This window comes from Eretmochelys imbricata, chromosome 15 (genome assembly GCF_965152235.1).
Source record: "Eretmochelys imbricata isolate rEreImb1 chromosome 15, rEreImb1.hap1, whole genome shotgun sequence".
Taxonomy (NCBI): Eukaryota; Metazoa; Chordata; order Testudines; family Cheloniidae; genus Eretmochelys; species Eretmochelys imbricata.
In genome coordinates this window covers 1,870,860-1,897,885 of record NC_135586.1, presented here as the reverse complement: position 1 = coordinate 1,897,885, position 27,026 = coordinate 1,870,860, and the positions used below count along the sequence as shown (strand labels likewise).

At 51.1% G+C, this 27,026-nt stretch overlaps 1 protein-coding gene across 1 annotated transcript in view; it reads right to left on the bottom strand.

Moving 5' to 3' along the window:
- Nucleotides 1–15,032, bottom strand: part of LOC144275602 (uncharacterized) — an 88,693-nt gene extending 73,661 nt beyond the window's left edge. Inside the window, exon 1 of the mRNA XM_077834986.1 lies at nt 14,940–15,032. Within this exon, the coding sequence (XP_077691112.1) occupies nt 14,940–14,954 (15 nt within the window). The 5' untranslated portion in view covers nt 14,955–15,032. The remainder of the gene's footprint in view (nt 1–14,939) is intronic.
- Nucleotides 15,033–27,026: the final 11,994 nt, after the last annotated feature.

The following is a 27,026-nucleotide window of genomic DNA, read 5'->3' as shown; positions in this document are numbered from 1 at the left end:
CTTGATACCGGTTGCCAACTAGACATGGAGCCATTGATCACTACCCTTTGAGCCCGACAATCTAGCCAGCTTTCTATCCACCTTATAGTCCATTCATCCAACCCATACTTCATTAACTTGCTGGCAAGAATACTGTGGGTGACCGTATCAAAAGCTTTGCTAAAGTCAAGGAATAACACGTCCACTGCTTTCCCCTCATGCACAGAGCCAGTTATCTCGTCATAGAAGGCAATTAGGTTAGTCAGGCATGACTTGCCCTTGGTGAATCCATGCTGACTGTTCCTGATCACTTTCCTCTCATGTAAGTGCTTCAGAATTGATTCCTTGAGGACCTGCTCCATGATTTTTCCAGGGTCAGAGGTGAGGCTGACTGGCCTGTGGCTTCCCGGATCCGCCTTCTTCCCTTTTTTAAAGTTGGGCACTACATTAGCCTTTTTGCAGTCATCCAGGACCTGCCCCGATCACGATGAGTTTTCAAAGATAATGGCCAATGGCTCTGCAATCACACCAGCCAACTCCTTTAGCACTCTCGGATGCAACGCATCCAGCCCCATGGACTTGTGCTCATCCAGCTTTTCTAAATAGTCCTGAACCACTTCTTTCTCCACAGAGGGCTGGTCACCTCCTCCCCATGCTGTGCTGCCCAGTGCAGTAGTCTGGGAGCTGACCTTGTTCGTGAAGACAGAGGCAAAAAAAGCATTGAGTACATTAGCTTTTTCCACATTCTCTGTCACTAGGTTGCCTCCCCCATTCAGTAAGGGGCCCACACTTTCCTTGATCTTCTTCTTGTTGCTAACATACCTGAAGAAACCCTTCTTGTTACTCTTAACATCCCTTGCTAGCTGCAACTCCAAATGTGATTTGGCCTTCCTGATTTCACTCCTGCATATATATATATATATATATATATATATATAGCCCACTGCTTCATCTTTAAACAGGACACTTTCCTGAAAAAGCATCATCAACTTCTACAGAGTCTACATTTAAAAAAATAGAAGTGTGTGGCCCTTATGGTAGTGAAGAAAATCTTCCAAACATGAACTGACTGTAATCAATACAGTGCTGTCCTGCTGAGTCAGCAGACAGTTAGCTTCAGTGCCTTTGTAGTTGCTCAACTTTGCCAAGCTGCAGCAGAGTGTAAAGAAGGAAAAGAGGTAACCCAACTCGCTGTAAGAGATACATAAAAGTATTTGGCAAATGTATTGTTTGATTAATTTCACAATATTCATAGAATAACTTATTTGACATTTTTTTCTGCAGTACTTGACTAACTGGTCAAATATTAAGCACATATTTTGTTCAACTAACACTAATGTAATTTTTCAAATAATATATTCTATAAATAGAAAAGGAGTACTTGTGGCACCTTAGAGACTAACAAATTTATCTGAGCATAAGCTTTCGTGAGCTACAGCTCACGAAAGCTTATGCTCAAATAAATTGGTTGTGAATACAGACTAACACGGCTGCTGCTCTGAAACATATTCTATAAACGTTTTCCAGTGATTTGGCCAGCCCTTGTAACAAGTTACATTTTTCAAATGCATTAACTAGAAAGGGTATTGACAATATGCAAGGCACTGTGTGCTCTGCAACAAGCTGAGCCTAAATTTTGCAGCTAGGATCCTGTATTTGTAGCAGTTTCATCTGAATTTAAAATTTGAGGTTTTAAATAAATGAGTTATGACAATGAATAATCCAGTCAATACACTGGTACCCACATTTTCAGTTTCTGATGAGCTGCAGAAGTTTGTACTGACAACGCATGACTACATCATTGTGATGCTCTGTATCTCGGGGGAATACACAGCACCCCCATGTTCATCCTTGTAAAATGATTGTGTGGTATCCATTGCAAAGTTTGTCATGTTGGGTGTCTTCGGAAGGCTCATGATGCACTGATCATTGTTGTTATACTGATGTTATAGGTTATAATTTCATGTATATAGTTATGAGGCTGAAAATGTATCCTCATGGCTTAAAATAAGCCTAGGCAAAAACTCTCCAAGAGCAGAGGGGCAGTTCACACCTCATCAGGGCAGGTATGGGACGAACCCAGCCCAGCCTCACAGGAACAAAGGACGCTGGCCTGGGTAGCAACAATAGGATCTGTTGGACTCTCTGGTGAGTCACCCCCCTTCCTTTGGCCAGTTTGGGATTGCGATCAGGTAATGCTCACCTGACTCTGAAACGGGGGGGACGCAAAGCCAAGGGGAAAGAAAGAACATGATAAAAGGGAGAGATCTTCGCCATGCTCTTCCTCTCTCTTCCACCTACATCTACAGACACCACACCAAGCGACTGAAGCGCTGATCAAAGGGGAGAGCCTGGCTGAAGGGCAACCAGCCAGTCTGTGGTGAGAGGCATCTAAGTTTGTAAGGATGTTGAAAATGTTAAGATCAGCATAGAATGCATTTTGTTTTTATTTCATTTGACCAAATCTGACTTATTATGCTTTGACATATAATCACTTAAAATTTATCTTTATAGTTAATAAATCTGTTTGTTTATTCTACCTGAAGCAGTGTGTTTGGTTTGAAGCGTGTCAGAGACGCCCATTGGGATAACAAGGTTAGTGCCTATCAATTTATTTGTTAAATTGACAAACTCATAAGCTTGCAGCATCCAGTGGGCATAACTGGACACTGCAAGACGGAGGTTCCTAGGGTTGTGTCTGGGACCGGAGATATTGGCTAGTGTCATTCAGTTGCACAATCTAAGGAGCAGCTTACATGTCAGAGACTGTGTGTGAACAGCCCAAAAGTGGGGGTTCTCACAGCAAAGCAGAGTAAGGCTGGCTCCCAGAGTCAAGGAGTGGAGTGATCCACTAACATCAGAGGGGAATGTCACAATCATATAGCTGGCAGAGGTGAGGATGGAGTACTTTTATGAGACTGTTGGGAATTCTAATACCTGGGGAGGACTGGAAGGCAGCTTGGGACTGTAGGATAAGCACATTAGCTGATGTTTCTGCAAAAATATTAGCAGTGAAATAGTTAACAATTTTGCCGTTTATGTTGCTATTGTTATATTTCAGAATCAATACCACAGTGAGATGAATGGGGGTAGCTCACATCTGTCAAAGCTCTCAGAATCATAAAATCATAAAAGATTAGGGTTGGAAGAGACCACAGGAGGTCATCTAGTCCAACCCCCTGCTCAAAACAGGACCAACACTAAATCATCCCAGCAAGGGCTTTGTCAAGCCGGGCCTTAAAAACCTCTGAGGATGGAGATTCCACCACATCCCTAGGTAACCCATTCCAGTGCTGCACCACCCTCCTAGTGAAATAGTGTTTCCTAACATCCAACCTAAACTTCCCCCAATGCACCTTGAGACTATTGCTCCTTGTTCTGTCATCTGCCACCACTGAGAACAGTCTAGATCCATCTTCTTTGGAACCCCCCCTTCTGGTACAGTAACTCCTCGCTTAACATTGTAGTTATGTTCCTGAAAAATACGACTTTAAGCGAAATGATGTTAAGCTAATCCAGTTTCCCCATAAGAATTAATGTAAATGGGGGGGTTAGGTTCCAGGGAAACTTTTTTCACCAGACAAAAAACGTTATTTTACATATATTGTGACAGAGTCGCGCTAGATGGCTATAGGAGAGTAATAGAAGGTAGATATATTAGCCCCAGGCTAAATAGGTCCCTTTTCCCTGGGTAAGGTAACAGGGAAGGTTCCAGAACAATCAGGAACCTTCTGGAGACAATTAAGACAGGCTGATTAGAACACCTGCAGCCAATCAAGAAGCTGCTAGAATCAATTAAGGCAGGCTAATCAGGGCACCTGGGTTTTAAAAAGGAGCTCACTTCAGTTTGTGGTGTGCGTGTGAGGAGCTGGGAGCAAGAGGCTTTAGGAGCTGAGAGTGAGAACGTGGACTGTTGGAGGACTGAGGTGTACAAGCATTATCAGACACCAGGAGAAAGGTCCTATGGTGAGGATAAAGAAGGGGTTGGGAGGAGGCCATGGGGAAGTAGCCCAGGGAGTTGTAGCTGTCGCACAGCTGTTTCAGGAGGCACTCTAGACAGCTGCATTCCACAGGGCCCTGGGCTGGAACCCAGAGCAGAGGGCGGGCCCAGGTTACCCCCAAATCCTCCCAACTCCTGATCAGACACAGGAGAAGTCGACCTGCACTGTGAATTCAGAAAAACGGCCAAGCTGAGGGCTGCCGTGAAGCTCCAAGGCGAGCAAATCCACCAATAAGCGCAAGACCCACCAAGGTAGAAGAGGAACTTTGTCACAACTGGTGTGAGAAGTGGGATCTGGTGTCCACAGCGCAAAGGAAGAAGGAGGGTGTTTGGAAGGGGGAAAAAAAAAAAAAGGGAAGAGGGTCTATTTTTATTTTTTCTCACCACAATGGAGGAGGTAGTGCAGGCACTGATACAAGCCACGGCTGCCCAGCAGCAGGCTACCCGTGTCCAGGCAGCCGCCCAACAGGAGGCAATGCGGCTGCAGCAAGAGACTAATCGCCTGCTGATGGACCAGGCTGCTCAAAACCGGGCTATGTTGTGGGAACTGGTAAACCAGATAAAGGCCCTTACAGAGCTGAACCGCGGCCATGATGGGAAGCAGATCATGCGGGCCAGCAGTTGGCTGCAGAAAATGACGTGGAGGATGATGTAGAGGCATACCTCCTGGCCTTTGAGAGGACAGCCCTGCAGGAGGCTTGGCCCCGAGAACAGCGGTCTGGCATCCTCACTCCATTCCCGTGTGGGGAGGCCCAGAAGGCCTACTGTGATTTGCCTGAAGAGGCTGCGGCAGACTACCCCCAGCTGAAAGCAGAGATCCTGGCCAGATCTGGGATAACGACCGCAGTGCGGGTCCAGCGATATCATGAGTGGAGGTACCAGGAAAACAAAACCTTGCGGTCCCAATTATATGACCTCATCCATCTCACACGAAAGTGGTTACAAACTGAGTCCCAGAGTCCAGAGGAGATACTAGAGGTTCTGGTCATCGACCGGTACATGAGAGGACTACAGCCAGACCTTCACGCCTGGGAAAGCCAGAATGAACCCTCCCCCTACGACGGGGTTGTCGCGCTGGTAGAAAGGTGAAGGACGGCAAGGGAGCTGACCCGACCAGTTAAGGAAGGAGCACCTCAGGTTAAACTAGCAGCACCAAGCCCTAGAGCTCGGGTGACTGGGCCACCAGGAGAGCCCAGGTGGAAAAAGAGAGGGGCTGAAGGCCCACCAGAAGCCACAAAGAGTCGGAGCACTGAGGGGGAAGAGGATCGTGTTGTTAGACTACCCAAACCAAGAGACCGGGGAAGGTCTAGGGCTCCATACAGATGTTACACCTGCGGGGAGTGGGGACACATAGCTGCACAGTGTCCCAATGCCGAGGAGCCTATGCAGTGTAACCTGGGGAACTGGGCAGACCCATGCTTCCTAATCCACCTTGTGGGGGTCTCACTAACCCCACATATGTACACTAGACCAGTGAAGCTAAATGGGGTAGAGACCACAGCACTGATTGATTTGGGGAGTGCTATCACGCTTGTCTCGGGGAAGCTCATGAAGCGTAGTCAGCTGCTGTAGGCTAAGCGTACGGGGACACATGCGTCCATGGGACAGTTGGTTATTACCCCACCATCCCAGTAAAAATCAGGGGAGCACTACTGAGGTAGCAGCAGGTGTAGTCCCTAAACTCCCATACCCAGTGCTCATAGGGAGGTACTTCCCAGGGTTTGGAGACTTACTCCCGGTAGGGGAATTGGAGAAAGGGGGAAGCACTGAAAGTAGTGAGGCATCCACAGTAGACTGTCAACCCCAACCTTCTCTGAAATATCCCCAGATTTGTTCTCCACTCCCAAACAGCGTAGAAAGATGAAAAGGGAAAGAAGGGCAGCTAAGGCCTTGGGAACCCAAATACTGGCCCAAAGCCAGAGGGTCGCTCTCGTAGGTAGGCGGACCTGAGCAGCTGAAAAGGAGGCCACCCAGGAGGGAGAAGCACCTGAGTCTGACCCACACCCTAACGCCTCTGAACCAGTAGAGGCAACAGAGACTGGCCCCCTAGATCTCAGGCAGATTAGCCCCGGGAGAGGAAATTTTGGACAGGACCAGGCTGAAGACCCAAGGTACGACAACATTAGGAAGGAGGTGACCGAAATAGTTGCATCAGTACAGGGGCAGAAGGTACAGCAGATCCTAGTACCTCAAAAACACCAGAATGCTGTATTAAGTCTGGCCCATAGTCATCTTTTTGGGGGGCATTTGGGGGTAGAGAAGACCCTGACACGGTCCTGCGACGATTCTTCTGGCCCGGAGTATATGAAGAATTGCGGAGGTACTGTGCGTCCTGCCCGGAGTGTCAGTTGCACAGTCCCCGCCCCCACTTGAGGGCACCTTTAATACCCCTTCCCATCATAGAGGTTCCCTTTGAGTGAATAGCCATGGATCTAGTGGGACCCCTGCAGAAGACAGCCCGGGGCCACCAATATATACTTGTCGTTCTGGATTATGCTACTCACTACCCAGAAGCCGTCTCCCTGCGGAACACGGCCTCTAAAATGATAGCTAAAGAGTTGGTGGGGATCTTTGCCCGAGTGGGACTACCAAAGGAGATATTAACACACCAAGGTACCCCATTTATGTCGAAACTAATGAAGGACCTCTGTACGCTGCTCCATATACATACCCTGAGAACTTCAGTCTACCATCCGCAGACCGATGGGCTGGTAGAAAGGTTTAACCAAACCCTCAAGGCAATGATAAGAAAAGTGGTAAGTCGAGACGGAAAGGATTGGGACACCCTACTACCCTGCCTTATATTTGCAATCGGGGAGGTACCTCAGGCCTCAACTGAGTTTCCCCCTTTGAATTATTATACGGACACCACCACAGTGGCATACTAGATATCACAAAAGAAATCTGGGAAGAGGAACCCAATGAGGGGAGAAATATAATTGACTAAGTGTTGCAGATGTGAGAATGGATAGCCTGGGTCACTTCTATTGTACGGGAACATTTGGAAAAGGGGCAGGAGGCCCAGCGAACCCATTACAATTGCCAGATAAAAGTCCGACAGTTCCAGCCAGGAGATCGGGTGATGGTGTTGGTACCCACAGCAGAAAGCAAGCTTTTGGCCCAATGGCAGGGGCCCTATGAGGTGGTTGAACCCATAGGGGAAGTAACCTACAAGGTGTGGCAGCCAGGACGCCGGAAACAAGAACAAATTTATCACATTAACCTCTTAAAGCCTTGGCACCAACGAGAAGCGTGTGTAGTGGCCCAAGAGACCCCGATCCAGGGAAATAATATGCAGGAGCAGATCAGGATATCCACCGATCTGACACCAAACCAGAAGAAGGAGGTAACTGAGAGGATCAACCAATACCAGGATGTGTTTTCAACCAAACCAGGCCGGACCACCGAAGCATATCACCACATTATCACAGACCCTGGAGCAAAGGTAACTTTAAGTCTCTATCGGGTCCCAGCAGCAAAAAGGGAGGAGATCAAGGCAGAGGTAAAAAGGATGTTGGAGCTGGGAGTCATCGAAGAGTCCCACAGTCAGTGGTCAAGCCCGATTGTGTTGGTGCCCAAACCTGATGGCACCACTAAGTTTTGTAATGACTTTCGCCGGCTGAATGAGATATCCATATTCGATGCATACCCCATACCCTGTATCGATGAGTTAGTTGACTTCCTGGGCAATGCCCGATTTGTGACCACCCTTGATTTAACAAAGGGATACTGGCAGATTCCCCTTGCCAAAGATGCGAAAGAAAAGACGGCATTCTCTACACCAGAGGGTCTGTTTCAATATACTGTTCTTCCTTTTGGACTGCATGGGGCACCTGCCACCTTCCAGCGTCTTATGGACAAGCTCCTACGGCCCCATACCAGTTATGCAGCAGCATACCTGGATGATGTGATTATTCACACCCCCAACTGGGAAACCCACTTAGGAAAGGTGGAAGCGGTTCTGGACACGCTAAGACAGGCTGGTCTCACAGCCAACCCAGCCAAGTGTGCTATAGGGCTAGCTGAGGCTAAATACCTTGGCTACATTGTAGGAAGGGGCATGGTCAAGGCTCAACTAAACAAACTAGAGGCTATCCAAAATTGGCCCCGGCCGAATCGGAAAAAGCAAGTCCGGGCATTCCTGGGTGCGATGGGGTACTACCGACGATTTATTCCCCATTTTGCTACCAGAGCGAGTCCCCTGACAGACCTGATAAAAGTCCGGGGTCCAGACATGGTGAAGTGGGCAGATGCTGCAGAGAAAGCATTCATGGATCTACAGACAGCCCTCTGCAGTAACCCCGTGCTTATAGCCCCAGACTTCAACAAAGAATTCATTTTACAAACAGATGCATCTGAAGTAGGATTGGGAGCTGTCCTATCGCAGATGGTCGGAGATGAAGAACAACCAATCCGCTACCTCAGCAGGAAACTCCTCCCGAGAGAGCAGAAGTATGCCGTGGTTGAAAGAGAGTGCCTAGCTGTGAAATGGGCCATGGAAACACTATGTTATTACCTTCTGGGATGACGGTTTACCCTTGTGACCAACCATGCACCCCTCCAGTGGATGCAGCGAAATAAAGAGAAGAACGCAAGGGTGACCAGATGGTTCCTCTCCCTACAACCTTTCCAATTCACCATACAACACCCGGCTGGAAGCCACCATGGCAATGCAGATGGCTTATCACAAGTACACTGCCTGACGTCCCAAGTTGCCCAACCCCGTAGTGTTGAGCAGAGGGGGGGATATGTGACAGGGTTGGGCCAGATGGCTATAGGAGAGTAATAGAAGGCAGATATATTAACCCCAGGTTAAGTAGGTCCCTTTCCTCTGGGTAAGGTAACAGGGAAGGTTCCAGAACAATCAGGAACCTTCTGGAGACAATTAAGACAGGCTGATTAGAACACCTGCAGCCAATCAAGAAGCTGCTAGAATCAATTAAGGCAGGCTAATCAAGGCACCTGGGTTTTAAAAAGGAGCTCACTTCAGTCCGTGGTGTGCGTATGAGGAGCTGGGAACAAGAGGTGCTAGGAGCTGAGAGTGAGAATGCGGACTGTTGGAGGACTGAGGAGTACAAGCATTATCAGACACCAGGAGGAAGGTCCTATGGTGGGGATAAAGAAGGGGTTGGGAGGAGGCCATGGGGAAGTAGCCCAGGGAGTTGTAGCTGTCACACAGCTGTTCCAGGAGGCACTCTAGACAGCTGCGATCCACAGGGCCCTGGGCTGGAACCCGGAGTAGAGGGCGGGCCCGGGTTCCCCCCAAATCCTCCCAGCTCCTGGTCAGACACAGGAGGAGTCGACCTGGACTGTGAATTCAGAAAAATGGCCAAGCTGAGGGCTGCCGTGAAGCTCCAAGACGAGCAAATCCGCCAATAAGCGCAAGACCCACCAAGGTAGAGCAGGAACTTTGTCACTATATATATATATATATATACACACACACACACACACACACACAGAGGATAAGTTTTAAACAATTTAATACTGTATACAGCAATGATGATTGTGAAGCTTGGTTGAGGTAGTGAAGTCAGAGGGTGGAAGAGGAAGAGTGCCTTACTGCTAAATGATGAACTACCATTCGGCTGAGTCCTCAAGGGTTAACACATTGTTAATGTAGCCTCACACTCTACAAGACAGCAGGAATGGAGGGAGGGGAGAGAGCCTAGCAGAGAGAGACACACACCCTGTGTCTGGGGGGGGAGAGAGGGGGGGAAGAGAAAGGGGGGTGCATTGCCCCTTTAAGTATGCTAACCCCACTCTAAGCACACTGCCTTTAAAAAAATCAGGAAGTTGAGACAGCAGCTGTGGCCAGCAAGCTCCCTCCGTCCTGAGCCCTGTCCTGTCCCCACCCTGCTCTATATAGAGAATGGGTAAGCGGGGGGCAGGAGTGGGGGGGAAGGGGGACACCCTGAGATTAGACCCCCCTCTTCCTCCCTCCCCTGCACAGCAGGCAGGAGGCTCTCGGGAGCAGCTCCAGGGCAGAGAGCAGCAGCACATGGCAGTGGGGGGAGGGACAGCTGAACTGCTGGGAATTGGTAGCGGCTGCTGCACAGGGAACTTAGGGGAGCGGGGAGCTGATGGGGGGCTGCCGGCCCACCCTGGTTCCAAGCCCCCACCAGCTCACTGCAACGGGCTGCTCTTCCTGCAAGCAGTTGAGAAAGCAGGTGGCTGCCAAACAACCTTATAAGGGAGCACTGCAGTACTTTAAACGAGCATGTTCCCTAATTGATCAGCAACGTAACAATGTTAACCAGGACGACTTTAAGTGAGGAGTTACTGTAGTTGAAGGCTGCTATCAAATCCCTGGTCACTCTTCTCTTCTGCAGACTAAATAACCCCAGTTCCCTCAGCCTCTCCTCATAAGTCATGTGCTCCAGCCCCCTAATCATTTAAAGATATAAAGTCTGCTGCAGTTTCCACGGTATGCATCTGATGAAGTGAGCTGCAGCTCACGAAAGCTCATGCTCAAATAAATTGGTTAGTCTCTAAGGTGCCACAAGGACTCCTTTTCTTTTTGCGAATACAGACTAACACGGCTGTTACTCTGAAACTAATCATTTTTGTTGCCCTCCACTGGACTCTTTCCAATTTGTCCACGTCCCTTCTGTAAGGACCCCAAACTGGACACAATATTCCAGCTGAGGCCTCACCAGTCCCGAAAAGAGGGGAATAATCACTTCCCTCGATCTGCTGGCAATGCTCCTACTAATGCTCTTGTTTCAGGCTCTCTGCAGACTCAACACTGCATCACCAATTCCACTCACTCATATTTTGAAGGTTATCCTTGCAAACATGAGAGCTAGAAACACATATATTCAATGAAAGCTGAGATTCTGGGGCAAAGGAGTGAATTTGAAACAAATTCTGCTGTTGTGGAATCGTAGGCCCTTGACAATACGTTACGATTAAACACAATGCACAATCGTTCTATTCCTTGCAACTGAAAGGGTTGAATGGGGGGAGAGCAGCACAGGTATCTGTCATTTTCAAGCCCTATTTTTATAAAGGTGACCAACAAAAGGGGGGAAATGGGGTACATGCCTCATTTTTTGCTTCTTTAAGATGTTTAAAGAAAGCTTGAAAGGAGTTTCTGTACACGCTTCTTGTGCTGCTTATTTTTTAGAAATTACAAATACCTTATACCTTAAAAATATCAGGAATGTCAAGTTTCATGATCCTTCATTTTGTCTGAATAAAAATCCCTTCCTCTTCCCCTTCCTTGCATATCTTTGGTATCTATGTTGTCATAAATCTGCTAGTCCTCCACTTACCCATAAAGTTCCCTGACAAGGCCTGAATTTCTAAGGTAAAAACAAGCCGCGGGGAAAATACTTTTCATGTCTTCTTTAACCAAGGGGGGGCCAAATATTTTCTTCCTTTACAAATCCCCTTTACTGTGAGCTGTGGCCACAAGAGACTGCATCTCAAAGCACACGTTGCCACAAGTGGTCTGTCATCAGGAGACAGGCACTATACAAAACCTGAGATAGACTGATGCTCCCTCTCAATCTGGGCAGCCTCTTCAGGACATAAGAACATAAGACTGGCCATACTGGGTCAGACCAAAAGTCCACCCAGCCCAGTATCCTGCCTACCGACAGTGGCCAATCCCAGGTGCCCCAGAGGGAGTGAACCTAACAGGTAATGATCAAGTGAGCTCTCTCCTGCCATCCATCTCCACCCTCTGATAACCAGAGGCTAGGGACACCATTTCTTACCCATCCTGGCTAATAGCCATTAATGGACTTAACCTCCATGAATTTATGCTTATGCTCAAATAAATTGGTTAGTCTCTAAGGTGCCACAAGTACTCCTTTTCTTTTTGCGAATACACACTAACACGGCTGCTACTCTGAAACATGAATTTATCCAGTTCTCTTTTAAACCCTGTTATAGTCCTAGACTTCACAACCTCCTCCGGCAAGGAGTTCCACAGGTTGACTGTGCGCTGAGTGAAGAACTTCCTTTTATTTGTTTTAAACCTGCTGCCCATTAATTTCATTTGGTGGTCCCCAGTTCTTATATTATGGGAACAAGTAAATAACTTTTCCTTATTCACTTTCTCCACAGCATTCATGATTTTATAGACCTCTATCACATCCCCCCTTAGACTCCTCTTTTCCAAGCTGAAAAGTCCTGGCCTCTTTAATCCCTCCTCATATGGGACCTGTTCCAAACACCTCATCATTTTAATTGCCCTTTTCTGAACCTTTTCTAATGCCAGTATATCTTTTTGGAGATGAAGGGACCACATCTGTACGGAGTATTCAAGATGTGGGCATACCATGGATTTATAGAAGGGCAATAAGATATTCTTCATCTTACACTCTATTCCTTTTTTAATGAGTCCTAACATCCCGTTTGCTTTTTTGACTGCCGCTGCACACTGCGTGGACATCTTTAGAGAACTATCCATGATGACTCCAAGATCTTTCTCCTGATTGGTTGTAGCTAAATTAGCCCCCATCATATTGTATTTTTTCCAATGTGCATTACTTTACATTTCTCCACGTTAAATTTCATTTGCCATTTTGTTGCCCAATCGCTTAGTTTTGTGAGATCTTTTTGAAGTTCTTCACAGTCTGTTTTGGTCTTAACTATCTTGAGCAGTTTAGTATCATCTGTGAATTTTGCCACCTTGCTGTTTACCCCTTTCTCCAGATCATTTATGAATAGGTTTAATAGGATTGGTTCTAGGACTGACCCTTGGGGAACACCACTAGTTACCCCTCTCCATTCTGAAAACTGACCATTTATTCCTACCCTTTGTTCCCTGTCTTTTAACCAGTTCTCAATCCATGAAAGGATCTTCCCTCTTATCCCATGACAACTTAATTTACGTAAGAGCCTTTGGTGAGGGACCTTGTCAAAGGCTTTCTGGAAATCTAAGTACACCATGTCCACTGGATCCCCCTTGTCCACATGTTTGTTGACCCCCTCAAAAAACTCTAAGAGATTAGTAAGACATGATCTCCCTTTACAGAAACCATGTTGGCTTTTGCGCAACAATTTATGTTCTTCTATGTGTCTGACAATTTTATTCTTTACTATTGTTTCAACTAATTTGCCCGGTACTGACGTTAGACTTACCGGTCTGTAATTGCCAGGATCACCTCTAGAGCCCTTCTTAAATATTGGCATTACATTAGCTATCTTCCAGTCATTGGGTAGAGTAGCTGATTTAAAGGACAGGTTACAAACCAACCATAGTTAATAGTTCCACAATTTCACATTTGATTTCTTTCAGAGCTCTTGGGTGAATGCCATCTGGTCCCGGTGACTTGTTACTGTTAAGTTTCTCAATTAATTCCAAAACCTCCTCTTGTGTCATAATAAGAGCACTGTATACTGGGACCAGTTGTCTTCATCTCCATATTAGAGATAACAAGCAACTACAATTTGTTTCACTTCATGCACGTTTGTGGTGGCTCTTGGAAAATTGTGGGCACCATTTTTTCTAGTGGAGGGTATGCACATACACCCCTCTGTGTGCATTATCGCATCTCCAGCAAGGCTATTAAAAGAAACACACACAATGAGAACTACTATTGAATAAATGCAAGGAAATAAGCTTCAGCTACTAAATTAATACTACAAACATTTCTAAGAAGCTCTGGTGCTGCTGTAGAGTCCCTTTGGCCTGATTACAGCTTAAATTGTTTTGCCAGATCCTCAGGTTGTGACTAAGCGGTAGCTGTTTTGCATGCATGCTATTTTCTGTATGCTGCAGTTCATCTGTTGCTTGATTTTCTTTTTGCCATCAGTGGCATTTTGAATATCTCCCTCATTGAAGAACACTCCCATGAAGCCCACATTTTACGTACCCTCTCAAATTTGCATTCGGCACTCAGATACTGTAGTGAGGACGGCTGCTCAACTACCAGATAGGCAGGTTCCATTTCCCAGTTTCTCATTAGGTCCTTAGGCCTTCGCAACATTAGCCTTCCTAAGCAAAGCACATGAATCTAAAGAGTGATTCTAAGGTTACTCCATGCATGAGACTGTGTGTGTGCGCATGTGAGAAAGAGAAACCAGAGGATTGACCATGATTAAGTGACTCAAAGGCTCTTTAGGTGCAGGCATTATTGGATAGGTTGTTGGGGGTGGAAACAGGACTCTGGGGCTGGGCTCCAGAACCGTGGGGGAGCTGGGAGCTCCCTCTGCCTTTGGGTCCGCCAGTGCCTCACAGTACAGAGAGGTTACAAAACACCGAACTGCAGGTATTTCTTGCCCCCACAGGCCAGCGAGCAGGAGCCCCACGTAGGATGGCTTTGCGGGAGCCCCAGGGGTTCTCGGTAGAGGCGGGCGGCAAGAGCTCCGCTGGTTGCAGACACACAAGCTGTGGCGGGAGACCCGTGCCCCACCCCCCAGATGGCTCGCTGGGCTTCCCCGCGCGGACCCCCGGGCTCCAGGCAGCAGGCGGGGGGCCAGGCACACCGCGGGCCAGGACACAGAGAGCAGGGCAGGAAGTAACGCGCCGAACCGGCGGCACCGGAGACCGCGCTTCGCGGCCCGGGGACCCTCCCAGCCTGGAGCCGGCTCCGGGGGGCCATCGCTGGGGTTTGAGAACAGGCGGGTCTGGGCGACTCGACGCCGCCGCAGCGAGGGGCGGGCCCCGCCGGCCTCTCGGGCCCCGCCCTGCCCAGGGCCGCGCCGCACCGCGCCCAGCAGGGCAGGGCCCTGCCAGGCTGCCGGGGCCGCAGAGGCCCGGGGCCCAGCGAGGGCAGCCAGAGGCCCCGCCCGCACGAGGCCGGAGGAGGGGCGCGACGTCCCAGCATGCACTGCGTGGAAGGGGTCGGCAAGACCGGGAACGGTGCCCCATCATGCAGCGGGGCAGGAGGCCTGATGTCCCGGCATGCACTGTGGCAGGCTTCCCATCATGCATTGGGCGGCAGGGGTCGGGGGCCCGCCTGTCCCGGAGCCTGTCTCCCCAGCCCCGAGTCCCCGTACTCACGATGAAGGAGGCCATGTCCGGGCCGGCCGCGGCGCCGGGCGGCTACTCACGGAAACCACAGCCCAGGGCCGGACGGTACCGGCCTCCGAGCACGCTCGGGCAGCTTCGGCAACGCTCGGGCCCTTCCGCCTCCCCGTGTTCGGGAAGCTTCGGTGAAACTCGGGCCCTTCCGCCTCGCTCCGCGCGGGGCGCTTCGGTGAAACTCGGGCCCTTCCGCCTCGCTCCGCGCGGGGCGCTTCGGTGAAACTCGGAGCATTGGCCGGGCCCCGCAGCGTTCGGGAAGTTCCGGCTCCACTCGGGGCAGTCCGGCTGCTACGACTGGGACCCGCTCAGGGGGCCTGCCGGGGGCGGGGGGCCGCCCGGGCTGGTCGGGGCCTGTCTGTGCGGGGCCGGGGCCACCTGGCAGCCCCCCACAACTAACCCAACCACACTCCCAGCCCCCCGAACTCAGCCAGACCCCAGCCCCCCACAACTAACCCAACCCCACTCCCAGCCCCCCGAACTCAGCCAGAGCCCCAGCCCCCCACAACTAACCCAACCCCACTCCCAGCCCCCCGAACTCAGCCAGAGCCCCAGCCCCCCACAACTAACCCAACCCCACGCCCAGCCCCCCGAACTCAGCCAGAGCCCCAGCCCCCCCACAACTAACCCAACCCCACTCCCAGCCCCCCGAACTCAGCCAGAGCCCAGCCCCCCACAACTAACCCAACCCCACTCCCAGCCCCCCGAACTCAGCCAGACCCCAGCCCCCCACAACTAGCCCAACCCCACTCCCAGCCCCCCGAACTCAGCCAGACCCCAGCCCCCCACAACTAACCCAACCCCACTCCCAGCCCCCCGAACTCAGCCAGACCCCAGCCCCCCACAACTAACCCAACCCCACTCCCAGCCCCCCGAACTCAGCCAGACCCCAGCCCCCCACAACTAACCCAACCCCACTCCCAGCCCCCCGAACTCAGCCAGAGCCCCAGCCCCCCATAACTAACCCAACCCCACTCCCAGCCCCCCGAACTCAGCCAGAGCCCAGCCCCCCCACAACTAACCCAACCCCACTCCCAGCCCCCCGAACTCAGCCAGAGCCCCAGCCCCCCACAACTAACCCAACCCCACTCCCAGCCCCCCGAACTCTGCCAGACCCCAGCCCCCCACAACTAACCCAACCCCACTCCCAGCCCCCCAAACTCAGCCAGAGCCCCAGCCCCCCACAACTAACCCAACCCCACTCCCAGCCCCCCGAACTCTGCCAGAGCCCAGCCCCCCACAACTAACCCAACCCCACTCCCAGCCCCCCGAACTCAGCCAGAGCCCCAGCCCCCCACAACTAACCCAACCCCACTCCCAGCCCCCCGAACTCAGCCAGAGCCCAGCCCCCCACAACTAACCCAACCCCACTCCCAGCCCCCCGAACTCACGCAGAGCCCCAGCCCCCCACAACTAACCCAACCCCACTCCCAGCCCCCCGAACTCACGCAGAGCCCCAGCCCCCCACAACTAACCCAACCCCACTCCCAGCCCCCCGAACTCAGCCAGAGCCCCAGACCCCCCCACAACTAACCCAACCCCACTCCCAGCCCCCCGAACTCAGCCAGAGCCCCAGACCCCCCCACAACTAACCCAGCCCCCCGAACTCAGCCAGAGCCCCAGACCCCCCCACAACTAACCCAGCCCCCCGAACTCAGCCAGAGCCCCAGACCCCCCCACAACTAACCCAACCCCACGCCCAGCCCCCCGAACTCAGCCAGAGCCCAGCCCCCCCCCACAACTAACCCAACCCCACGCCCAGCCCCCCGAACTCAGCCAGAGCCCCAGCCCCCCACAACTAACCCAACCCCACGCCCAGCCCTCCGAACTCAGCCAGAGCCCAGCCCCCCACAACTAACCCAACCCCACGCCCAGCCCTCCGAACTCAGCCAGAGCCCAGCCCCCCACAACTAACCCAACCCCACGCCCAGCCCCCCGAACTCAGCCAGAGCCCCAGCCCCCCCCCACAACTAACCCAACCCCACGCCCAGCCCCCCGAACTCTGCCAGAGCCCCAGCCCCCCCCACAACTAACCCAACCCCACGCCCAGCCCCCCGAACTCTGCCAGAGCCCCAGCCCCCCCCACAACTAACCCAACCCCACGCCCAGCCCCCCGAACTCTGCCAGAGCCCCAGCCCCCCCCACAACTAACCCAACCCCACGCCCAGCCCCCCGAACTCTGCCAGAGCCCCAGCCCCCCCCACAACTAACCCAACCCCACGCCCAGCCCCCCGAACTCAGCCAGAGCCCAGCCCCCCCCCACAACTAACCCAACCCCACGCCCAGCCCCCCGAACTCAGCCAGAGCCCCAGCCCCCCACAACTAACCCAACCCCACTCCCAGCCCCCCGAACTCAGCCAGAGCCCAGCCCCCCACAACTAACCCAACCCCACGCCCAGCCCCCCGAACTCAGCCAGAGCCCCAGCCCTCCCACAACTATCCCAACCCCACGCCCAGCCCCCCGAACTCAGCCAGAGCCCCAGCCCCCCCCACAACTAACCCAACCCCACGCCCAGCCCCCCGAACTCAGCCAGAGCCCCAGCCCCCCACAGCTAACCCAACCCCACGCCCAGCCCCCCGAACTCAGCCAGAGCCTCAGCCTCCCCACAGCTAACCCAACCCCACGCCCAGCCCCCCAAACTCAGCCAGAGCCCCAGCCCCCCCCCACAACTAACCCAACCCCACGCCCAGCCCCCCGAACTCAGCCAGAGCCCAGCCCCCCCCACAACTAACCCAACCCCACGCCCAGCTCCCCGAACTCAGCCAGAGCCCCAGCCCCCCACAACTAACCCAACCCCACTCCCAGCCCCCCGAACTCAGCCAGAGCCCAGCCCCCCACAACTAACCCAACCCCACGCCCAGCCCCCCGAACTCAGCCAGAGCCCAGCCCCCCACAACTAACCCAACCCCACGCCCAGCCCCCCGAACTCAGCCAGAGCCCCAGCCCCCCCCCACAACTAACCCAACCCCACGCCCAGCCCCCCGAACTCTGCCAGAGCCCCAGCCCCCCACAGCTAACCCAACCCCACGCCCAGCCCCCCGAACTCAGCCAGAGCCCCAGCCCCCCCCCACAACTAACCCAACCCCACGCCCAGCCCCCCGAACTCAGCCAGAGCCCCAGCCCTCCAAAGCCACAGCTCCCCCATCATTAAGGCTCATTTTAGTCATGGCCAGATATTTTTAGTAAGTCATGGACAGGTTAGTGGCAGTGAACAAACATTCACAGCCTGTGACCTGTCCATGACTTGTACTATATACCCCTGACTAAAACAGGGGCTTTGGGTGCTCGGGGGGCAGTCCGGGGACGCTGCAGGTGCTGGGGGGTAGGCGGATGGTGGGGGGCAGTCCGGGGACGCTGCAGGTGCTGGGGGGGGGAGGCAGATGGTGAGGGGCAGTCTGGGAACGCTGCAGGTGCTGGGGGGGAGGCGGATGGTGGGGGGCAGTCCGGGGACGCTGCAGGTGCTGGGGGGTAGACGGATGGTGGGGGGCAGTCCGGGGACGCTGCAGGTGCTGGGGGGGGGAGGCAGATGGTGAGGGGCAGTCTGGGAACGCTGCAGGTGCTGGGGGGGAGGCGGATGGTGAGGGGCAGTCCGGGGACGCTGCAGGTGCTGGGGGGGAGGCGGATGGTGAGGGCAGCCCGGGACCTCCACTGATGCTAGCAGGGGGATTGGCAGGGGCTGCTAGGCTCCCTACCCGGCTCTGCGTGTCCCTGCAGCTCCTAGCCCTCATAGTAGGGAAGGCCAGGGGGCTCCCTGGAATCCCCACACTGCCCCCGCCATGAGCTGCGGGGGTAGTGCACGGAGCTCCCTGGTCCCTCTATGTAGGAGCTGCAGGGACATGCCGGCCACTTTGCTGCCCCACACCCCAACCCCCTGCCCCAGACCTGAGCCCCCTCCCGCACCCAAACTGCCCGAGCAGTGTCCGGTGCTGCTGGCCCAGGGACTGCCCCGGTCTGCTCGGGCAGCCCTGGAGCCAGCGGCACTGGCTGCTGTAGAAGTCACAGAGGTCACGGAATCCATGCAGCTTTACCTATAAATGGTGCCGGTAACGCTGATGAAGAATGCGGCAACGTAGGTCATTTGGACTGAACTGATTAAGCCTTATACAGCAGTTGGACAAAATATTTGTGCCTGGCTGTATAAGGCTTAATCAGTTCAGTCCAAACAACCTAGGTTACTGCATTCTTCACCAGTATTTCCCGCACAATTTAGGGCACCCCACCTTTACCCTAAATTGTGTGGATTACACCAGACCGAATCCCAGAACCCCACACTCCCAGCCCCCCCGCCTAGCCTCAGCTCCGTCCCGCCAACCCCAGAACTCCAACTCTCCCACACCTAACCACAGGCCTCAGCTGCCAGCCCACAATCCCACCCATTCAGCTGCAGAGCATGGGAGCTGGAGATACTCTACTACAGCCTGGCCTGGCAGCCTTACTGCAGGCTGTGGAGAGCAGGTGCGGCATGAGCGGCAACGGAGGAAAGCTTCCTGGCCAGTGAGCCTCAGCTTGGCTCAAGGACCTGTCTAGAGCGAGAGAGGTGTTCAGTCCCCTTGGCTCGTCCAAGCTCTGACCTCTGTGAGGCTGCCTGCAGGGCCTGCTTGTGAGGTACATGTCTGCTAACCACAGCCTAGACCAAGACCCACCAAACTCATTTCACAGATTGTTGGAGCTGAGCTGTATTTTGTTCCTTAGCTTTGCTTTTCTAATAAATACTGCCTCCCTCCCCAACTCCCCCACACCCTCTCTTCTCCTGCCCCGTTACTTTCCTTCTGCTCTGCACTCATCTGTCTTCCATGGGCCTGGAAAAAATACTGGCTGCTTTAAAAGAGCTGCCGTTCAGTTTCACCCCAGGCATGTAGCACATCAAAAGCAGCCCGCGGTCATTGTTATTGGGCTGCATAGGTGTTTTGTATCCAAATTTCCCCCAGAAACAGTTTTATTCAAAGACACTTGATTATGCTCAGAGATCATTCCCCCCCCCCCTTTTTTTTTTTTGCATGGTAAAAAGGCAGTAAGAATTCATGCCCAATTGTCATCTTTGCCTTGACTGATGAGATAGTGCAGGGCTGAGTTGTTTTCTTTGAGTTAAAATTTAAATAAAACTTTAAAAAAAGCTGATCCGTGATTTGGGGATGGGGGTTAAAAATGTTAATAAAAAATGCAAAGTCATGCCTCTTGCAGTAGAATAGAAACATTCAAATAATGCAGCTGCTGGGCTCTGCTGTCTTTCATGAACAGCTTTGAGAATTTATAGGTGTATAGAAGCCACAGGAGGGCTCCCCTACTGAATTAAAAAACAGAATTTCAAGTTAAAAAAATAAACCATGCAATAAAAGCACTTCAGCCGTCAAATCTAGTTCTTAACAGGAATTTCATAAAGGAAAAAATCTTGTGTAGATCAGCCTTACATCTGAGAAAGCAAAACACGGTTTAAAAAATGATGATGCATTTGCCCATGTTTCAGAGGTGGGGCATGTATTAATGATTTTTTTTATTATTATTACCCTTTTTGAACCCAACAGCTAGCCAAAAATTCAGGGGCCAGTAGATTTCTCCTCCTAACTGGAACAATCGGTAATAGGTTTCAGAGTAACAGCCGTGTTAGTCTGTATTCGCAAAAAGAAAAGGAGTACTTGTGGCACCTTAGAGACTAACCAATTTATTTGAGCATGAGCTTTCGTGAGCTACAGCTCACTTCATCAGATGCTGTAGCTCACGAAAGCTCATGCTCAAATAAATTGGTTAGTCTCTAAGGTGCCACAAGTAATCGGTGATAGGTATTTACTGAATGCAGCTTTGCACACTTACAAAGAATGTACACAGTCCTGTGTCCCTGAACACAGAATGAACTGACTAGCAGGAAACAGCACCAAAGCCACTCTGTGCAGCCTGCACCCCAGACCCGAAAACTACTCCTCAGGCTTCTTCCGGGGCATACGCCGTGCTGTCAGCTGCTCCTCCAGGCTGGCTGTGTCGCTCTCTGGTTCTCACCCACCCCCCCCAGTGCCCCTCTGTCCAGCTAGACCAAAACTCCTGGGTGGGTTCACAGACCCCTTTTATTCAATGAAGGGTGTGTTTACAGCCTCTGAAGTTTGTGATCTGTGCAGTCACAAATCCCTCTCAGCATAACAGGATCAACACAAAATGGATTGTACTATCATCAAGTGCTGCACATGCCAAAACTGAGTAAATGCTTGACTGTGTTATATACAGTATTTCCTCCTTCCTTGTCTCATCCCCTCCCTGCTGTCTGGGGCCAACATTTGCCAGCTCTTAGCTATCTGTCTGCAGACTGCCCAATCTGATTCTGGGTGCTGAGGGGGGGGGGGAATGAAGAAGGGGGGATTTTCAAAGGAGTCAAGTACTCAACTCCCTTTCCTTTGAAAATCCCAGTCCAAGATAAGTGCACAGGAGAGAAAAAGGAGCAGAGGCTAGGAAATCTCCCTGCTCCTGTCTCTCCATGTACTCCTGCTCTTTCCATGTGAGGAAGCCTCAAGATTCACAGGGAGCATCAAACACAGGTGGCTACAGAATACAGTTCCCAAATCCCAACCCCTGCGGTGGGAGGGAGGATTCCCCCCAGGGGTAAATTTCTGCAGGTAGCAACCAGAGGAGATTACGCCAGGGCTGCCCTGCTCAGGGCTCTGTGCGCAGCCTGAGCACCATAACAGAGGATAGGGCAGCCAGCTCCATCTTCAGTCTGGAGATGTGGCCTGCATATTGCAAGACCAGCAGCCAAGTGTTCCAGCTGGATTCACGTGGCCAGAGCACACTGCACTGTGGGAACTGTAGTCTCCATCTCTGTGACATCTGCAGGCAGCTGAGAGCCTGAAGGCTCCATCCCTTATTGTAATAAAAGGCTACCACTTTCTGCATTACTGATCTCAAACCACTGCAGATTCCACCAGCCCTCAGGCAGTGGTTGGGACTGTTGCTGTAGAATACTGTGGCATTGTTGTACAGGGTGAGCTGTACTTTGACATTCTGTGCCTCACAGGCACTAAAATATCATTGTCTCCTCATCAGCCCTTCCTTCGGAAGGTGAACAGAGCTAACTTCAGGTTCCAAGTCACAGACACCAAGCACATCCATGGAAAAGGCTGCCCATTTAGTTGCATTGTCAGTATCATGGAGTTGTTGGGCCCATTGTAGGTAACAGGTATATTCAATACTATTAAATATAGCCCCACATAAACCCCTAATAATAATGCCTAGCTCTTATATAGCACTTCATATTAGCAGATCTCAAAGCAGGTCAGTAGCATTAGCCCTGAAACAGGCACAGGGGGAGGGAGTTACTTGCCCAAGGCTATGAGCAGACCAGTGGTAGAGACCGAATTTAAACCCAGGTTTCCCAAGTCCTAGTCCAATATTTTAGCTTCTAGGCCACAAATGGATTTTCTTAACCTCATGCATACCATAGGAAAGCTGGATGTCCTTTTCTTGTGTTCACTGAGTCCTTAGAATCAGAGAACTGTAGGGCTGGAAGGGACCGCAAGAAGTCATCAAGTGCAGCCCCTGCACGGAGGCAGGACCAAATCAACCTAGACCATCCCTGACAGGTGTTTGTCCAGCTGTTTTTAAACCTCCAATAGTGGGAATTCCACAACTTCTCTTGGAAGCCTCTTCCCTTAACTACACTTATAGTTAGAAAGTTTTTCTTAATATATCGGAGAGCCAGCTGGACACAGTTCATTCTGCCTGGAATGTCACTCATTACACCCTGCTGTACCTATTCCCAAATCAGACATTAATGGACTCAGAGAAATTAACAACCAGTACATTTAGCACAAATAAAATACTCAGTCACACAGTGTGCTGTACACCGACAGCCTTCACTTATGCTAAGGGTCATCAAGTTACACATCTGGGCTGGGTTTGGCTGGCAGATTTACATAGTGCCCATTGCCACCACTGAGGGTTAAATGTAGTTATGCTGGTTTGGGGTCTTGCTCAAAACTAGGAAGTTTGCCAAAGTCAGTTGCTTTGGGTAAAATATGGATTGACTTCAATCCTCCTCCTCCATTCAAGCTTTGAGGCAGATCAGACCTGAGCCTTTTAAAGGGAAAGTTCCATTCACGTTTTGTAAGTTTCTGCACTTCTGGGTTTCTGCAGCACATAAAGGGTCCAATTCCTCAAAGTGTGGTGAGCTCCCCCAGAGGCAGATGGAAGTTGGGTGTACTCAGATCTCAGGTGGTGAAGGTTGATCACTACTTCCTGTTTGCCCCAAACCAGGAAGTGTTTGCAAGAGAGACAGAATTTCCAGTCCAATTTCAAGGCTGAAGAGGTTCTTCAAAGCATCCAAACCTTTTAAGGCTAACTGTTCCCTAATAATCTGCTACACCATTTGTTACCCTAATAGCCAGGTGTGATTGGTAAAGTCATGTGTAAAAAAGCCAAAAAAGGCTGAGAACTTAAAAACTGGATGGTAACAAACCACCAATCTTCATGATGATTCCACCTGGCGATATTCTAAACAAGAGGAGCTCTCAGCCATGCTTGTAGCTGTTTCCATCAGTTCATGCTGACTTTACAGACATTCTAAGCCTCAGCTTAGACAATGCACCCTCAGTGTGACAATGCTGGAATCTTATGTAGCTTGACAGACCTGTCGTGCTAGGTCTGTCAAGCTCCATAACAAATGGCAAACAAATGACAGGCCTCACACCAAAGCTTACAATCAAAAAGAGCTTTCCATCATACCCTGACACAGGTCAGAGCTCTGGCCCAAACACTGAACTAACCCTTTACCCACCCACCATCACACATCCCCCAGGCACATTGCGCTGTTATCCACATTTCCCCAGTGCTGCTGGAAGCTGGCTGCCTCACTGAGAGCTCAAGACACATCTGACATAGATGGTCTTCTGAGGTTTCATATCTCAATGCTCCTCTCACCTCAGAGCTTTCCAGGACTTTGCTGAGTTTAGCTTATGTTGGGCTATTTCTTACGACTTTGTGTTTTAGAAGCAGATATACACACAGGATCCAAGGGGCCCTGTAAAAAGGCACCATCCTCAGATGCCCCAGGAACCTCAGAGACTCTGTCTGTTGAATGGCAGCTTTGTGCGATTTATTCACACTCCTATCACCAACACCAGCACAATCCCACTCAGCAATATGCTAGACTGTGCTTCTCTACCTTTATTCCCACTGGGCCAGCATGTTAACAGAGGTCTCCCCTCCTTGAGATCTCCACACCTAAATAATCCCTCTCTCCCCCCTGGTAACCCCATCCTCTGTCCTTCTCATGCCTTACTGCTGATGGACTAATTGGCTCATCCAGCCTGATAAGGCAATTAATTAGCTTGCACATCCCAATCAGCCTTCTCCAGGTGAGTTGATTGATGCCTAAGTGATCAGAGTCCTGGCTCACCTGCTAGCTCCCAGCACTCTGTCACAGGTCTGAAACCAGACCCTGGATCTGAACCCCACATCCCAGCTGCCTTTCCCAGTTTCATAGCTCTCTGGCGGGATGCTCCAACGGCCCAGCTCTGAGCACGTCAATGCCTAAGGATTTAAAATCCCCACGCAAACTGGAACTAACCCAGTTATTGACATGTTTGGATGCAGCCTAGAACGGGGGAGGGTCAAGCTGTGAATTTGGCTGAGCCCAAAGCCAGAGCTGAGGGATTAACTGGGAGCTACTTTCTCTCAATTTCTGTACAGGAGGGGGGCTGGGACATATCTCTGCATCACACGCTTTAGTAGGAGCAAGCAGAGCTTTCCTGGTGCTGCCCAGATGTGGCATCCTGGGCTTTAAAATGTGCATGACAAGTCAACTTACAGTGAGGGACATAAGAGCAGTGAGGTGGGAGGAAGGGATCCTTTCTCCTGGTTCTTTTGCTCTAACCTCAGGTTCCCGAGTCAGCATTTCTGAGGATGGTAGGCGATAGCCAAGCAGCCAGATAACATAAGGCTTACATGGGCATGAAAGTCCATTTGAATCTAAAAAATGGAGGTGCTTGGTAATTGTAGGGTGGGGGGACACTCAGGAGAAACCAAGACAGTTTGTTTTAAACCATAACAGTAAAAATTGAAATAAAATCATTTTTAAAGCAAATGAAACCAAATATAAATCCTTGGAATAGCAGACAGACCCATAGGGACCTTGCAGTAACATCTCCCTCCATGACCTTGAGTCACTGTGGGGGTGGGTTGTGGGGGGGGGAGGGGGGGGCCTCTCAGGCATGACTGAGTGAGGCAGGAGCCAGACAGCCAATACAGTGTAGCAGCTTTAGGCTTACTGAGTATTGACTCCACGTGCTGGGGAGGGGGGAGGAGAAATGCTACAAAAATTGTCTTTGCTATTCAAAGTCAGGGACACTCCTCTGGGTCTCTAGGGCCTCCTGGAGCCAGCAAGACAGAGGCAGAGCCAGGCACAGAAATTTGAAACACTCCAGTTCTTTTTTTAAAATGCCCAAGACCCTGAATTTATTTATTTATCATTTTCGTATTTGCTGAGCCAAACAATAGGGGCCTTAGTGACCAAGTGGAGCTCTTGGAGCCTACCGCTGAATTTGGTTAGCAGACACTCCTCCACAGCCAGTATCATGGCTCAGTGTTCTCATCACGTCACCTGTCAGCACCCTGCACAGTCTGGGGAAGCTAATGATCCTCCTACAAAACAAATTCCACAAGCTTCTGCTTGAAGAATCCCGGTATCACTGCTATCACCCTAAAAATGTGTTTCCATGCCATTGGGCCTGTACTTCGAGCCTTACAACTCAACAGTGAGGGTTTATCGACAGCCAAATGACATTTAATCAGATTAAGCCCCTGAATCAAACTCTGGAGAAGTTTCCAGGAAAGGCTCCAGTATTAAACCCTTCTTTTGATAGGGCAGGTAAGAGAACTCAGCATTAGGTGGATAAAGTATAAGGTGGATAAAAAGCTACAACTAAAACTATAAGATGGATAAAAAGGAGGATAAACTACAAGGTGGATAGAAAGCTGGCTACATCTTCATGCTCAACGGGAAGTGATCAATGGCTCCAAGTCTAGTTGGAAGCCGGTGTCAAGCAGAGTGCCCCAAGGGTCAGTCGTGGGGCCGGTTTTGTTCAGTATCTTCATTAATGATCTGGAGGATGGCGTGGATTGCACCCTCAGCAAGTTTGCAGATGACACTAAACTGGGAGGAGTGGTAGATACACTAGCGGGTAGGGATAGGATACAGAGGGACCTAGACAAATTAGAGGATTGGGCCAAAAGAAATCTGATGAGGTTCAACAAGGACAAGTGCAGAGTCCTGCACTTAGGACGGAGGAATCCCATGCACCGCTACAGGCTGGGGACCGAATGGCTAGGGCAGCAGTTCTGCAGAAAAGGACCTAGGGGTGACAGAGGACGAGAAGCTGGATATAAGTCAGCAGTGTGTCCTCGTTGCCAAGAAGGCTAACGGCATTTTGGGCTGTATAAGTACGGGCATTGCCAGCAGATCGAGGGACGTGATCGTTCCCCTCTATTCGGCACTGGTGAGGCCACATCTGGAGTACTGTGTCCAGTTTTGGGCTGCACACTACAAGAAGGATGTGGAAAAATTGGAGAGAGTCCAGCAGAGAGCAACAAAAATTATTAGGGGGCTGGAACACATGACTTATAAGGGGAGGCTGAGGGAACTGGGATTATTTAGTCTGCAGAAAAGAAGAATGGGGTGGGGGGGGATTTGATAGCTGCTTTCAACTACCTGAAGGGGGGTTCCAAAGAGGATGGCTCTAGACTGTTCTCAATGGTAGCAGACGACAGAACAAGGAGCAATGGTCTCAAGTTGCAGTGGGGGAGGTTTAGGTTGGATATTAGGAAAAACTTTTTCACTAGGAGGGTGGTGAAGCACTGGAATGGGTTCCCTAGGGAGGTGGTGGAATCTCCTTCCTTAGAGGTTTTTAAAATCAGGCTTGACAAAGCCCTGTCTGGGATGATTTAGTTGGGGATTGGTCCTGCTTTGAGCAGGGGGTTGGACTAGATGACCTCCTGAGGTCCCTTCCAGCCCTGATATTCTATGATTCCATGATTAGTGTACTGATCACTTGAAATATTTGAAGTCCCCAAGTTGTATCCTGAGACGA